The 16,296-nt window shown below is 42.6% G+C and overlaps 1 protein-coding gene across 1 annotated transcript in view; it reads left to right on the top strand.

The window, feature by feature from the left end:
- Positions 1-15,987, top strand: part of MSH2 (mutS homolog 2) — an 80,790-nt gene extending 64,803 nt beyond the window's left edge. The window contains exons 11-16 of the mRNA XM_051839023.3: positions 123-220; positions 5,793-6,038; positions 7,071-7,275; positions 10,344-10,591; positions 13,391-13,566; positions 15,548-15,987. Of these exons, the coding sequence (XP_051694983.1) occupies positions 123-220; positions 5,793-6,038; positions 7,071-7,275; positions 10,344-10,591; positions 13,391-13,566; positions 15,548-15,715 (1,141 nt within the window). The 3' untranslated portion in view covers positions 15,716-15,987. The remainder of the gene's footprint in view (positions 1-122; positions 221-5,792; positions 6,039-7,070; positions 7,276-10,343; positions 10,592-13,390; positions 13,567-15,547) is intronic.
- Positions 15,988-16,296: the final 309 nt, after the last annotated feature.

The following is a 16,296-nucleotide window of genomic DNA, read 5'->3' as shown; positions in this document are numbered from 1 at the left end:
TCCATAATGAGTTGCCCATTTTGTGCTTGTGTTTCTGTTTTGTTATTGTTCTGATGCTTTGTAAGGTAGATACTCTGGGTATGTTTTATATGTTTTTAATGATATATTACCTTGATTTGCAGTAAATTGTCTTCTTTCAATGAAGAATATGCTAAAAATAAAGCTGAATATGAGGAGGCCCAGGATGCCATTGTTAAAGAAATTGTCAATATTTCTTCAGGTAAAATTTAGTAGAACCATACTTAATGTACACTAAACTGATCTTCTGTAAAAAAAAAAAAAGAAAAAAAAAAAGAAATTATCAATTCCCAACTTGACTCTCACTGGGATTAAACATGACAATAGGTCTGATCTGATTTCATCATCATTTAAAAAAAATCATCTATTATTTTTCACTTAATGTTTCTGTGTGGGAGCAAACTGTTGAAATCCATACTTAATGTATACTAAGCTGATCTTCTGTATATTAAGATAATCGAAAATGAATCTTGATGTGAATGGAAGGGGAGAGGGAGTGGGAAAGGGGAGGGTTGTGGGTGGGAGGGACGGTATGGGGGGGGAAGCCATTGTAACATATGAGTCGTACTTTGGAAATTTATATTCATTAAATAAAAGATAAAAAAAAAATTTAGTAGAACCAGTACATCAAGGGTTCTAAATGTGACCTCATTTGGGTTTGAAGAGTGTTTTGTTTTGGGATATGTTTTGTAAGCCGTTTTGTAAGCCGTCCTACACTGTGACTAATTATGTTAAGCTACCTGTAAAAAAACATTATGGTAGGAAATGTAACTGGAAATTACCTAAACTTTAAGTGCAGACTGAGGAATGAGAATAGGCTAAAAACAATAATTTACAGAAGAGCAAAAAACTTTTAGTTATAACAAGGAAAAGAAAAACCAACAGCTACAAGGCAATAATGTCTTGGGTTGTGTGTGGGCTCGTGCTGTAGGGTATGGAAAAAGCATAACTGAAAATATAAGTAAGAAGAGCCTTATTCAAAGTCCATTCAAGAGACTGTTGGAGAAGGTTTTTTGAAAATGAAAACGATAGCGTGGATTGGCCCCTTGGGATGGCCCTTACAACGGAAGGAATGTATGTTTAACACAGGGTAGGAGGTGATGTGTTACACTGAAAGGCCTTGCCCACACCATGTGAATGTTGACTGTAACCTTTATTATGCCTTTCAAAAAATCCTGACAAACCACATTAACCAGGTGATCAGAATTAGCATCACCACTCATGCCACAAATGAGTTATGTGCTTCCTGGGGAGATGCAGAAGGAAGGACACGATATCACCTGTGTAGAGTTCTTGATAAGAAATATTTAACCTGCGTATAAACAATCAGATAAATTTAGAATGTGGAGTTTTTCTTGTTTGTTTGTTTTTAAGATTATTTATTTGAGAGGCAGAGTTAGAGAGGAAGAGACAGAGAAAAGTCTTCCATCCACTGTTTCAGCTCCTCAGACAGATGCAGTGGCTGGAGCTGGGCCTGTCCAAAGCCAGGAGCTTCTTCTGGGTCTCCCATGTCAAGTGCACAGGCCCAAACACTTGGGCCATCTTCTACTGCTTTCCCAGGTCATAGCAGGGAGCTGGATTGGAAGGGGGCGTCCAAGGACTAGAACCAGCACCCATATTGGATGCTGGCGCTGCAGACGGAGGCTTAGTCCACTACACTGCAGCGCCATCCCCAGGACATTCTTTTTAAGGGCCAAACTCTTTAAAATGCCAGTTCATGAAGCAAAAAAGGAATGGATAATGTCCTAGGTTATGGGAGGCTTAAAGAGCAACCAAATGCAGTGGATGGTCATTGATGGGATACAAGATTATGGTTTGGAATTGAGGAATAGGTATGGAGGACACTACTGGGACAAATTGAGAAAGTTTAATATGTGATAGTATGATAGTGTCAGATTTCTGGGGTATATTAATGGCATTGTGATTAAGTTGGTGGATATCCTTGTTCTCGGGATAAGTGTGATGAATTATTGTGGAGGAAAAGAGCCCTTTTGGTGAAAGCTGTGTGCACATATAATTCTGAAATTATTTTACTGTTATGGCTTTTCATAGTAAATCAGAAGGAAACCCAAGACTTAAAGGGTTTTATTTTAAAATGCTTTGTATATTGGTGTTGAGATGAATAGGATTGATTTAGAAGGATTACATTTTTTTGGTGGTGTCAGATAACTAGCACTATAATCTAGCTGAATTGTATTCCTGAACCTAGGTTGCATATTTAAGAACCACTTACACATAATTTATTTAAGCTGTTGCATCTTCCGCGAGAGAAGTAAACTTAACCAGCATTCATTAAGCACCTGGCTGGTTCAAAGGTCTAGATCTTAACATTTAAATTGAAGACTTTATACTTGGAGTCACCCTAAATTTATGTAAAGCCTCATTGTTATACTTTTCTGTATTGTTAAACAGGGAAAAGTGTTGTTAGTAGAAGCCAGACGATGTGAGATGTTCAGTACTGTATTGCCTCTTTTTTTTTTTTTTTTTTTTTTTTTTTTTTTTTTGACAGGCAGAGTGGACAGTGAGAGAGAGAGAGACAGAGAGAAAGGTCTTCCTTTGCCGTTGGTTCACCCTCCAATGGCCGCCGCGTCCGGCGCACTGCGCTGATCCAATGGCAGGAGCCAGGTGCTTCTCCTGGTCTCCCATGGGGTGTAGAGCCCAAGCACTTGGGCCATCCTCCACTGCCCTCCCTGGCCACAGCAGAGAGCTGGCCTGGAAGAAGGGCAACCGGGACAGAATCTGGCACCCCAACCGGGACTAGAACCTGGTGTGCCGGCGCCGCTAGGCGGAGGATTAGCCTAGTGAGCCGCGGCGCCGTGTATTGCCTCTTAATTAAGATACTTTTGGTGTATATATATGTGTATATATATATACACACACACATATATATTAATTGAGTGTATTCTTGTCTGTATGTTAGATATCTTGGGGCAAGCATTGTGATATAGCTGGTAAAACTGCCACCTATGACACTGGCATCCCATATAGGTGCTGGTTCATATCCCAGCTGCTCTGCCACTTAACCAGCTCCCTGTCAACAGCGAGGGAAAAGCCATGGAAGACGGGCCAAAGTGTTTGGGAGACCACGTGGGAGACCGGGATGGAGCTCATGGCTTTGGCCTAGCCCAACCCTGGCTGTTGTGGCCATCTGGGGAGTGAGCCAGCAGATGAAGAGATCTCTCTCTCTCTCTCTCTCTCTGTCCCTCCATCTCTCTGTAACTCTTTAATAAAATAAATAAATCATAAGAAAAATATCTTACAAGTTTGGGCTGGCATTGTGGCACGGCAAGTGAAACCACCACTTGTGATGCCAGCATCCCAAAACTGAGTGATGGTTTGAATTCTGGTTACTCTGCTTTTTTTTTTTTTTTTTTTTTTTTTTTTTTTTTTTTTTGACAGGCAGAGTGGACAGTGAGAGAGAGAGACAGAGAGAAAGGTCTTCCTTTGCCGTTGGTTCACCCTCCAATGGCCGCCGCGGCCGGCGCGCTGCGGCCGGCGCACCGCGCTGATCTGATGGCAGGAGCCAGGAGCCAGGTGCTTTTCCTGGTCTCCCATGGGGTGCAGGGCCCAAGCACCTGGGCCATCCTCCACTGCACTCCCTGGCCACAGCAGAGGGCTGGCCTGGAAGAGGGGCAACCGGGACAGAATCCGGCGCCCTGACCGGGACTAGAACCCGGTGTGCCGGCGCCGCTAGGCGGAGGATTAGCCTAGTGAGCCGCGGCGCCGGCCAAGGTTACTCTGCTTTTGATCCAGCTCCCTGCTGACACACCTGGGAAGGCAACAGGTAATGGCCCAAGTACTTGGGCCCCTGCCACCCATCCGGAGAATGAACCAGTAGATAGGAGATCTCTTTTTCTCTCTCTTTCATGCTGCCTTTCAGATAAATAAATAAATGCTGATTTAAAAAAAAAACCTTATGTGCTTTAAAATAATTATACTAAGTATTCTATTAATGTTTAATTAATTCCTACTGATTCCTATTGCCACAAAAGAAAAGTGTGAATACCTCCTCTTAAAAACAAGTCTGTTAGTGCCGGCGCCGTGGCTCAATAGGCTAATCCTCCACCTTGCGGCGCCGGCACACTGGGTTCTAGTCCCGGTCAGGGCGCCGGATTCTGTCCCGGTTGCCCCTCTTCCAGGCCAGCTCTCTGCTATGGCCAGGGAGTGCAGTGGAGGATGGCCCAGGTGCTTGGGCCCTGCACCCCATGGGAGACCAGGAAAAGCACCTGGATCCTGGCTCCTGCCATCGGATCAGCGCGGTGCGCCGGCTGCAGCGGCGGCCATTGGAGGGTGAACCAACGGCAAAGGAAGACCTTTCTCTCTGTCTCTCTCTCTCACTGTCCACTCTGCCTGTCAAAAAAAAAAAAACAAAAAACAAAAAACACAAGTCTGTTAGAATAAGTTTTAAAATTGTGGTGAAACAGAGGAGGATAATCATTTGTACGTTTTCATTAATGAGTGAATTTTTATTGTCAAAGCATTTATCACTTTTAATGGAAATGAAAGAATAAAATAGAATCAGATTTCCTGCCAGTTGATTAAACTCATAATTTAGTAATCTTTCTAATATTATGGACATTTTCTCCTGAATGTCCAGTGAAGCGTGCATATGTGTGATGACATGTGATATTCTCTGTGACACTTGTTCTTTTCCACCAACTCCCCTTTCTGTTAGCATTTAGAATCCAACCTGGAAGTTTTCACTGCTGTGTTCCTCACTGTGATTTGTCTGGAATGTGCCTGGAACTTTTTTTTTTTTTTAAGGTTTATTTATTTATTTGAAAGGTTACACAGAGAGAGAAGGAGAGGCAGAGAGAGAGAGAGAGGGAGAGGTCTTCCATCCGCTGGTTTACTCCCCAGTTGGCTGCAAAGGGCGGAGCTGTGGCTGATCCGAAGCCAGAAGCCAGGATCTTCTTTCGGGTCTCCTGTATGGGTGCAGGGGCCCAAGGACTTGGGCCATCTTCCACTGTTTTCCTAGGCCATAGCAGAGAGCTGGATAGGAAGTGGAACTCCTGGGACTGGAACCGGCTCCCATATGGTATGCTGGCACTGCAGGCTGCGGCTTTATCTGCTATGCCACAGTGCCAGCCCCAATGTTCTTGGAACTTTAATGTGTATAATAACTTTTAGTTTTAATGCTCTTGCAGAATACTTCTACAGTCTTGAGAATGTTTTAAGTGATAATTAGGGATCTAAATTTATGTCAACATTCTATGCGTGTGGTGGTGATGGAAAACAACTAAACTTGTCTAGTAGCCTTGTAGGCAGTCTGTACATGCACGGACCTTGACGGTCACGTGACAGCTCGCTGCATGGTGCTCATTTATTTCTTATGTTGACGGTGAGGTGCTGTCCTGGTTTCAGATTCTGAAAATTGAGGAAAAGATGTATCTTGGTTGAGCGTGTGCTTCAGATATTACTTCTCTTTCCTTACCAATGTTTTTTGAAAGCTTTTTCTTGTTGATATTTTAAACTATCTCATTTTTTAAAAAGTAGCCTTCCGTTTTTATATTGTACTGGGCTTTGGTAAGGCAGGGCATCACACTATTTTGAAATCTCTTCACAATGGGGAAGACTATAGAAGTTAAAGACCTTTTAACTTTTTAGATGTTCCTGTCAAATTTTCTTAAAGTAAACTTTTGCTGATTTTTGAAAAGTTAATTATTTAGGAAATGGGTTTTGGATTCTCAAATGGGGAAGTTAAATTTGTTCTTATTCTATCTCTTTTTTCTGTCCAGTATTGCTGTGTACATTCTGTTTTTATTTTTCTATAGGCTATGTAGAACCAATGCAGACCCTCAACGATGTGCTAGCTCAGCTTGATGCTGTTGTCAGCTTTGCTCATGCGTCCAATGGAGCACCTGTTCCATATGTACGACCAGTCATTTTGGAGAAAGGGCAAGGAAGAATTATATTGAAAGCATCCAGACATGCTTGTGTTGAAGTTCAAGATGAAGTTGCATTTATTCCTAATGATGTGCACTTTGAAAAAGATAAACAGATGTTCCACATCATTACTGGTAAAACACACAGACACAGAAAAACACCTGGTTTATGGATTTCTGGGGCAGGAGTGAGGGATAATGTTTTCTTTTTAAATGTTGGAGTAGAAATATATTCAAAGTTAATGAAGAAAATCATAGTTACATGTTAAAAAAGGAATATGTTATTTGTTCTAGATAATAATACATGTTCACGTTTTGATTAGAGGGTAGATTTGGAAAGAGGGATAAAGCTTATGAGGGAATCTTGAGTTCGTGTACAGTTGTTTACAGGGGTTCAGAGCATTTGAAAACAAACATTGCTTCCCTCTTAAAACTTAGCTTTGAGCCATTCTCTTCAGCAGTGAGATCCTTGATGGTCAGGCGGCATTTGGCTTCAGGTAGCAGTGCTTTTAAGAACTGGCACTGTGTGAAGTGAGGATAGTAGTCTGTGCATTGACCAGTACAGCAGGACTCAGCTGAGGTGTTTCTGAGAGCATAATCAGGTTCTAGAAAACAGAGGGTGTAGGAGTCTTTGGACATACATATTTGGGAAAGGGTCAGTGATTGTATTCTGTTTCCCCAAATGAGTCTTCAAGTTGTTATCATCATCTGACCCCAACAAGTGAATGGCACATTTTTCAAAAGAAAGGTCATGTCTTAGGACTTCTGTGTAGAATTTAAGCTATTTGACCATAATGATCCATTTACTAGTAGCCCCATTTATTAATGAGTAACAGTGTTAATTAATCAATTAGGCCTGTGCTGCTTTTCTGAAAGTCATTTAATTGGCCTGCAGGCTGGTCTGTGAAAGATAGGGAAATGTATAGTCTTTCTAGGCCGTAGTCAGGTAACAATGTATTTTTCATGGCTGCTTTTGATGAAGAGCCCAGTATAATTGTACTGTAGTAGGGAGTAGTGTGGGTGCTGATTTTTTCCACATTTCTGAGTTCCTTGCATAACATATCAGTGTGAGCTAGGTGGCTAATCACTTATGCACATTTTAGGAATAACAATCATTTATTAGAAGAACAAAATTAACAATCTTGGTTTTTTTATTTTGTTTTATAGGTCCCAATATGGGAGGCAAATCAACGTATATTCGCCAAACTGGGGTGATAGTACTTATGGCCCAAATTGGGTGTTTTGTGCCGTGTGAATCAGCAGAGGTGTCCATCGTGGATTGCATCCTGGCTCGGGTTGGGGCCGGTGACAGTCAGTTGAAAGGAGTCTCGACGTTCATGGCTGAAATGTTGGAAACCGCTTCAATCCTCAGGTATGTGCGTGTTCTTGTCCCCTGAAATCAGAAATGAATGTCCCTGTCTGGTGAGAACTCCATTTGCAGATTTGCATATTTATAAGGCATCAGAGACCATTTGTCTCAGTTTAATAGTTTTCCTCTGACCTTTAAAAGGGTTTTTTGAAAACTACTATTTTTCTTAAGATTTATTAATTTATTTGAAAGTCAGAGTTACACAGAGAGCGAGAGAGAGAGGGGGTCTTCCATCCGATGGTTCACTCCTCAATTGGCCACAGTGGCCGGAGCTGCGCTGATCTGGAGCCAGGAGTCAGGAGCTTCTTCCTGGTCCCCCATGCAGGTGCAGGGACCCAAGAACTTGGGCCATCTTCTTTCCCAGGCCATAGCTGAGAGCTGGATGGGAAGTGGAGCAGCCGAGTCTTGAACCGGCACCCATATGGGATGCCGGTGCTTCAGGCCTGTACCACAGTGCCGGCCCCAAACTACTATGACTTTTAAAGCTATTTGGTTTCTACAGGTGTTTGGCATAGCAGTTAAGGTATTGGGTCTGATATCCGGGTGCTTGGTTTTGATAATCAGTTATGGGTCCTTACTGCAGCTTCCTGCTAACGCAGACCCTGGAAGGCATTGGTGGTGGCCCGAGTGATTGGATTGCAGATGCCCATGTAGGAGACATGAATTTTGAGTTCCCGATTCCTGGCGTTGTTCTGGCCCAGCCCAGGTTATTATGGGCATCTGAGGTGTGAACCAGTAGATGAGAGCTCTCTCCTTTCTCTGCCTATGTCTGCTGTTACTCACTGTCTCTGTCTGAACCTCTCACATGAATCATTTTCTATATTTATTCATTTGAGAGGCAGAGAGACAGACATAGAGAGCCTCCCATCTGCTGGCCCACTCTCGACTGTCCATCATGGCTGAGCTGAAGCTGGGAACCAGGGACTTAGTTCAGGTCTCGACCCTTTTGGGTGGCAGGGACCCAAATATTTGAGCCATTGCCTGCTGCTTCCCAGGTTATGTGTTAGCAGGAAGCTGGACTCAGGAGTAGAGTAGAATATGGGATTCAATGGTCCCAACCAGTGATTTAACTGCTAAGCCAAATGCTTGCCCCTTTGAAAAAAAAATTTTTATTTTTTATTTTTTTTTTAATTTTTGACAGGCAGAGTGGACAGTGAGAGAGAGAGACAGAGAGAGAAAGGTCTTCCTTTGCTGTTGGTTCACCCTCCAATGGCCGCCGCTGCAGCCGGCGCACCGCGCTGATCCGATGGCAGGAGCCAGGTACTTATCCTGGTCTCCCATGGGGTGCAGGGCCCAAGCACCTGGGCCATCCTCCACTGCACTCCCTGGCCATAGCAGAGAGCTGGCCTGGAAGAGGGGCAACCGGGACAGAATCTGGCGCCCCAATCGGGTCTAGAACCCGGTGTGCCGGCGCCGCAAGGTGGAGGATTAGCCTATTGAGCCACGGCGCCGGCTCCCTTTGAAAAAAATTTTGACAAAAGTTGTCTCCTTAAGATTTCTTATATGGGGCCAGCGCTGCAGCTCACTAGGCTAATCCTCCACCTGTGGCGCCAGCACCCTGGGTTCTAGTCCCGGTTGGGGCACCAGATTCTGTCCCAGTTGCTGCTCTTCCAGTCCAGCTCTCTGCTGTGGCCTGGAAGTACAGTGGAGGATGGCCCAAGTGCTTGGGCCCTGCACCCGCATGGGTGACCAGGAGGAAGCACCTGGCTCCTGGCTTCGGATCGGCGTGGTGCATAGTGGCCATTTGGGGGGTAAACTAACAGAAGGAAGACATTTCTCTCTCTCTCTCTCACTGTCTAACTCTGGCTGTCAAAAATAAATAAATAAATAAAAAATAAAGATTGCTTATATGGGTGAGTATTTGACGTAGTGGTTAAGTCACCACGTGGGACACCTGTATACTGTATTGGAGTGCCTGGATTCCTGGCTGTTGTGGACATTTGGGAAGTTAACGTGTCTGTATCTGCCTTTCAAATAAACACTAATAGTAATAATTTTAAAAGCTTTCTTATAGTACATTACCTTATATATCTCCCTACTACCATGCTTTTGCTTGTGTTGTTCATACTACTTAAAATGGTCATTCTTGCCCTTTACCCAAATCCATTCTAATCTTTAAGACCTCAATGATGGAAGTTCTCCTATAAAGATTTTCTAGACTATTTTGCATACAGTAGGTCCTTAGTTAATTATAACTGAAAGATTGAAGACTTTAGTTGGCAAATCACAGAAAAAGAAGTACATAACCAACAAGCACATGAGATACTGTCAGATTTGCTGATAAAAGACTTAGATTTGGTTAAAGTTAGAAAAGAATGTTGACATAAAGAATGGTAATATTTGGTTTTGGTAGGGCTTTGGCAGTCATACACTTTTATGTGACCACCAGCAAGAATGCAGGTACTCTTGGCATCAGACCCCGGTCCCATCTTCATTCAGTTTTATTTTTAAAAAACCTTGGCTGACTGCATTGGCATGGAATGAGTGATAGTGGCTTTATTTGGAAATTCTTTATTTATTTGAAAGTCAGAGTTACACAGAGGAGGAGAGGCAGAGAGAGATCGATCTTCCATCCAGTGGTTCACTCCCCAATTGGCAGCAAGGGCCGGATTTGTGCTGATCCAAAGCCGGGAGCCAGGAGCTTCTTCCAGGTCTCCCACGAGGGTGCAGGAGCCCAAGCACTTGGGCCATCTTCCACTGCTTTCCCAGGCCATAGCAGAGAGCTGGATCGGAAGTGGAGCAGCTGGGATTTGAACAGGCGCCCATATGGGATGCCAACACTGCAGGCTGGGGCTTTACTCGCTACACCACAATTCTGACCCCAGTTACTGCTAATTTGATGGTAACCCAAAAATGTATTTATTTTTCCTTCCATTTAATTATTTGTTCATGTCTGTGTCCATTTTTCTTAAAAGTCTTTGTGCTTTTCATTTACTCTGTTGAATTATTTTTACCTTAGGATTATTACTCTTATGTTTGTGGCATGTTTTTCTCAGTATATTGTCTTAATTTTGTGTTTGCATTACCTCATTTTGTGTCATGGAAGTTTTCACGTGGTTAATGTTTTTCAGATCTGCAACTAAAGATTCTTTAATAATCATAGATGAATTGGGAAGAGGGACCTCTACCTACGATGGCTTTGGGCTAGCATGGGCTATATCAGATTATATTGCAACCAAGATCGGGGCTTTTTGCATGTTTGCAACCCATTTTCATGAACTCACTGCCTTGGCCCATCATATACCAACAGTTAATAATCTACATGTCACAGCCCTGACCACTGAAGAAACCTTAACCATGCTTTATCAAGTGAAGAAAGGTGAGTATCTAACACTGATGTACTTGTGAATTCAGAACATGACAGTGCAAAATTTAGTAGGCTTGACATTGTTAATTGCCTAATTTCTTCTGAGTTACTATGATCATTGATTATTTTAAAGAGCACATTTAGCTATTAACTCATAGTCTGGGGTCAGAAACATTGATACATTATGCATATTTCTGTGTCTTGCAGTAGGATTACTTGTTCTAAAGCAGTGGTACAAAGAATAATCTAGACTCCTTTTTTTTTTTTTTAAATACTTATTTATTCATTCATTTGGAAGGCAGAGTTAGAGGGAGCAATTGAGAATTTGATTTTCCATCTGCTATTTCACTCCCCAAAAGGCTGCAACAGCCTGGGCCACGCCAGGCTGGAGCCAGGAGCTTCATCCAGGTCTTCCACAGGGGTGCAGGGGCCCAAGCACTTGGGCCATCTGCTGCTGCTTTCCCAGTCACATTAGCAGGGAGCTTGATCATTAGTGGAGCAGCTGGAACTCGAACTGGTGCACATATGAGATGCCAGCTCTGCAGGCAGTGGCTTTACCCATTGTACTGCAGCGCCGGCCCTGATAATCTAGGCTTGAACATCAGCACACATAATTCTTCCTTTCTTCTTTCCTTTCTCTCTCTCTCTTCCTTCCTCTCTCTCTTTCTCTTTCGCTTTCTGTTTCTGTTTCTTTGATTTACAGAGAGAGGGGAACAAAGAGATCTTCCACAATGGTAGGGGCTGGGCCAGGAGCCTGGAGCTCCAATCTGGGCTCCCATATCTGTGGCAGGGGCCCAAGGGCCATCTTCCTCTGCTTTTTCAGGCTCATTATTAGGGAGCTGAATTGGAGTGGAGCAGCCAGGACTTGAACTGGCTTTCATGAGATGCCAATGTCCCAGGCAGCAGCAGCTTAACCTGCTATGCCACGGCGCAGTCCGAGTCTGGGTTCTTCTATCCTTTATTACTTAGGCTTCGGTTGGGATCCTTGTGAGTTATGTTTTTGCATTATTATTGCTAGGCATTTAGCATGAAGTTGTGGTTCTGCTTTTAAGTCATGTTTGTGTTGTGTGTACCGTAGAAATGGCTTCAGAATATATATATCTTAAGGATTATTTGGAAGGCAGAGAGACTTAGAGACACAGAGTTCTTCCATCTTCTGGTTCACCCAGCAAATGCCAGCAATGTCTGCGACTGGACCAGGCCAAAGCCAGGAGCTAGGAACACAGTCTGGGTGTCCCATGCCAATAGCAGGGACCCAGCTACTTTAGCCATTACCTGCTGCCTCCGAGGTGTTCATTAGTAGGAAGCCAATGGAGCTGGGACTCAAACCTAGTTACTCTGCTGTGGTATTCAGTGTAACTGCTGTGTTGAACACCCCCTGCCCCCGCCTTACATTTTTTTTTTTTTACAGTGGTGTATATATAACTGAAGCAAAAACAGAAGCTCCACAGTAAACTTTGCAGGCGTCATTTGTACTAAATGCTTAGAAAGGATGTCTTGACCCAGTTTATTTCCAGCAAATGGGGATAAAGATAATATGCCTTGTCTATAAATTTACTAGTGATTTGTATCAAAAATCCATTGTCATTTAAGTTTTATTTATTTGTTTGAAAGGCGGAGATACAGAGAGAGAAAGAAGGAGGGAGGGAGAGAGAGCTTCCTTCTGCTGGTTCTCTTCCCAAATGACCAAGGCAAGGAGCCAGGAGCTTCCTCTGGGTCTCTCCCATGTGCATGCAGGAGCCCAAGCACTTGGGCCATCTTCAGCTGCATAAGGACGGAGCTGCATCAGAGGTGCGGCAGCTGGGACTTGAACCAGTACACATAAGGGATGTTGGCACTGCAGGCAGAAGCTTAACATACCACTCAACAGCGCGGGCCCGTGTAAAGTCTTAAATGCATTTATGCAGCTGATTTTCCTGAGTGTCGTCTCTAGGAATGACATGGGCAGATCCAGAGGACAGACTGTTCACTGGTAATAAATCAGTATATTTTGATTTAAATACTAGTCCTACTTGTGACACTTTCACATGCATCAGGATTTTTTTCTTAGTATTTTAGTTTCTTATTTAACTTTTCCTCTGCGTTTTTATTTTTCCCACTACATTTGTCAAAGATAAAATATAATACATGGGCCAGCACTGTGGCATTAGCAGGTAAAGCCACTGCTTGCAGTGCCAGCATCCCATATGGGCGCTGGTTCAAGTCCTGGCTGCTCCACTTCCTTTCGAGCTCTCAGGTATGGCTGGGGAAAGCAGTAGAGGATGGCTCAAGTGCTTGGGCCCCTGTACCCACATGGGAGACCAGGAAGAAGCTCCTGGCGGGGCTGGTGCTGTGGCGTAGCAGGTAAAGCTGCTGCCTGCAGTGTCGGCATCCCATATGGGTGCTAGTTCAGGTCCTGGCTGCTCCACTTCTGATCCAGCTGTGGCCTGGGAAAGCAGTGGAGGATGGCCCAAGTCTTTGGGCCCCTGCACTAGCGTGGAAGACCTGGAGGAAGCTCCTGGATTGGCGCAGCTCTCTCTGTAACTCTTTCAAATAAATAAATCTTAAAAAAAAAAAAAAAAAAAAAGTGCAGTGTGCCATGTCAGCTTTTATTGGAGGCTTAATTAAAATTTCTTTAAGTTACTCAGAAACATTTGGCTAATGTTTCTGAAATAATCCTGAATTTAGTTTCCTAATGATCGCTTCTCGGCCTTTTGGCTAAGATCAAGTGTGTAGTTTCCTGATGACAAGGTGAGAATGATAAATTGCATTTACATAAATTGCTGACTTTTTGCACTCTGTTCCCTCTTCATTCCCCTAAATTTCTTCTAGGTGTCTGTGATCAAAGCTTTGGGATTCACGTTGCAGAGCTTGCTAATTTCCCTAGGCATGTAATAGAATGTGCTAAGCAAAAAGCCCAGGAACTTGAGGAGTTTCAGAATATTGGAGAATCACAAGCATATGATGGAATGGAGCCAGCAGCCAAGAAGTGCTACCTGGAAAGAGAGGTTTGTTAGTTTCTTTTTGTAGTCATCTTATCTCTGCGTTTTATAAACCAGCTCACCAAGATGTTTTTTCCTATATGATTCTAGCTTTTAGCTTTGGACCATTTGTTGGCTTTCATTTAAATTTTTTTTTTTTTTTTAAGATTTATTTATTTGAAAGACAGAGAGTTACAAGAGAGAGGGAAATCTTCCATCTTCACTCCCCAGGTGGCCCTAATGGCTGGGGCTAGGCCAGGCCAAAGCCAGGAGCCAGGAGCTTCTTCCAGGTCTCCCATGTGGGTGCAGGGGCCCAAGTACTTGGGCCATCTTCCACTGCTTTCCCAGTCGTGCTAGCAGGGAGCTAGAAGGGAAGTGGAGCAGCCAGGACTAGAACTGGTACCCATATGGGATGCTGGCATTGCAGGCAGAAGTTTAACCAGCTACACCACAATGCCAGACCCCACTTACTTTTTTTCGCATGGCACTGAATCTGTCTGTCATTTTTGTTTCTGTACTATATATATCATCTGTATGAGAGAATTTCAAGTATCAGTATAGATTTAAAATGAATACATGAATATTAATCTAGGGTTAAAATTAGTCATTCAAATGAGCTACAGATATCCAAGAACATCTTTGATCACCTCATAAATGACTAGATCAAGTCCAGTTAAATTGCATATTTATTTAGATAGGATAAAGACAAATATGAAGACATAATTTCTGAGTCTTGCCCTTCAGTTGTTAGATTGTAGTTGAGATAAGAAAAATGAATGTGAGCCGGCACCGCGGCTCACTAGGCTAATTAATCCTCTGCCTTGCGGCGCCGGCACCGGGTTCTAGTCCCGGTCGGGGCACCGGATTCTGTCCTGGTTGCCCCTCTTCCAGGCCAGCTCTCTGCTGTGGCCAGGGAGTGCAGTGGAGGATGGCCCAAGTGCTTGGGCCCTGCACCCCATGGGAGACCAGGAGAAGCACCTGGCTCCTGCCATCGGATCAGCATGGTGTGCCAGCCGCGGCGGCCATTGGAGGGTGAACCAACGGCAAAGGAAGACCTTTCTCTCTGTCTCTCTCTCTCACTGTCCACTCTGCCTGTCAAAAAAAAAAAAAAAAAAAAGAATAATGAATGTGTCAGGCTAACATGATATGCGACAGATTTTTTTTTTTTAAGTTAAAGTCATTAGTCTTTTTTTTTAATGATGAAAGTAAAAGTATCTTAATTTGCTTTCTGTTCTGGTCACATTTACTGTAGCATAGATTGTGATAGCTTTTTATTTGTCAGCTTTCACGCATTGAACTTTTGTGCTTACTTGAATGATAGATGTCTGCTATAATAATAAATAATGTACATGGGTCTTTATGTGTTGTACCTCTACAAGCAGGAAAAATATATCTATCATAGTTGATAATTTTTCAGGTATTGTAGGTTGCCATCGTAAATACAGAATTGTCTTTGTATTAGCACTTTAATGTAAGAGAATTGTAACTCTGATATGGACTATATACATGTTAACTCTAGTTCTCACAACAGCCTTGTGAGGTTGGTAATATTATTTCCATTTTATGGATTAGGAATGCAGGTTAAGGAATTAGCCCAAGAGTCACATGGCAAGTGATAACCGTGTTGTTGGGAAAGACAATAACTGGGCAGTAAAATAAATAAAGCAGAAGCATCCTCCGTTATATGCACATTAAAGTGTCAATGACTGTTCATTGTGCAGTGTTCTTATAAACCTTGAGCCCTTCCCCCCCAAGATTAACATTATATATTGGTTATAGATTTGAAGAGACTTGGGAACTGCTAACATTTTAATTCCTTTGTCATTCCCTAAAAATAAATTTAGAAGGGCTTTGCTCTATAGTTTAGTAATTGCACACTTAGAATAATGAAATTGTTCTTTAAGTATTGAGTGATGTGTTTAGAAATTTATTGTAACAATTCATTGCTGTCTAATGTGACTTTTTAAAGACATTTTAATGACTAATGGAATGTTCACTTGTTTTTCAGCAAGGTGAAAAAATTATTCAGGAGTTTCTATACAAGGTGAAGCAAGTGCCCTTTACTGAAATGTCAGAAGAAAACATCACAATAAAGTTAAGACAACTAAAAGCTGAGGTGATAGCAAAGAATAATAGTTTTGTAAATGAAATCATTTCACGAATAAAGGTTACATGAAAGTCCCACCAATGAGATGAAGCTAATATTGATAAGCTATTGTCTGTAATACTTTTGTATTGTTTTCTATTAATGCTTTTTCCATAGTGTTGACTACTGATGCCCATGGGCTGTGAACTTAAAATACTTAGTAATACTTTGCTCTGAGTTCATTTTCAAAGATCCTTATTTTGAAAAATGAGAGCTATACTGAGGACTATTTAAAAAGACATGGGCAATAGTAAGAAATATGCTGAATTTTATAAATAAAATCATGTAGTTTGAGAATTTGAGATATGTTGTGTTTATTTCAATACGACTTTTTACATACTTATTCCCAAATGATATGGAAGAAACAAGTACTCAGAAACCTGTAGAAGTAGGCGCTTAATACTGGAAAGTACCATGGAGGTAATTTCCAGTGATTCTCAGAGTATCCGTCGATTGTCTGCACGTGAATTGACCAAGGAACTTACACATCTAGAGTCCCAGTGTGATCCTCCACCCTGTCTTCCATTCTCCTACCTACCAGTCTGTGATGAGACCTAGAGATCTGGATTGTTTAGGTACCCTGCCCCCCTTTAAAAAAAAAAAAGATTTAT

The sequence above is a fragment of the Oryctolagus cuniculus genome, chromosome 2 (genome assembly GCF_051225735.1).
Source record: "Oryctolagus cuniculus isolate XC-2025 breed Fujian yellow rabbit chromosome 2, ASM5122573v1, whole genome shotgun sequence".
Taxonomy (NCBI): domain Eukaryota; kingdom Metazoa; phylum Chordata; class Mammalia; order Lagomorpha; family Leporidae; genus Oryctolagus; species Oryctolagus cuniculus.
The sequence above is the reverse complement of the archived record's forward strand: the minus strand, read 5'-3'. Positions and strand labels throughout refer to the sequence as shown.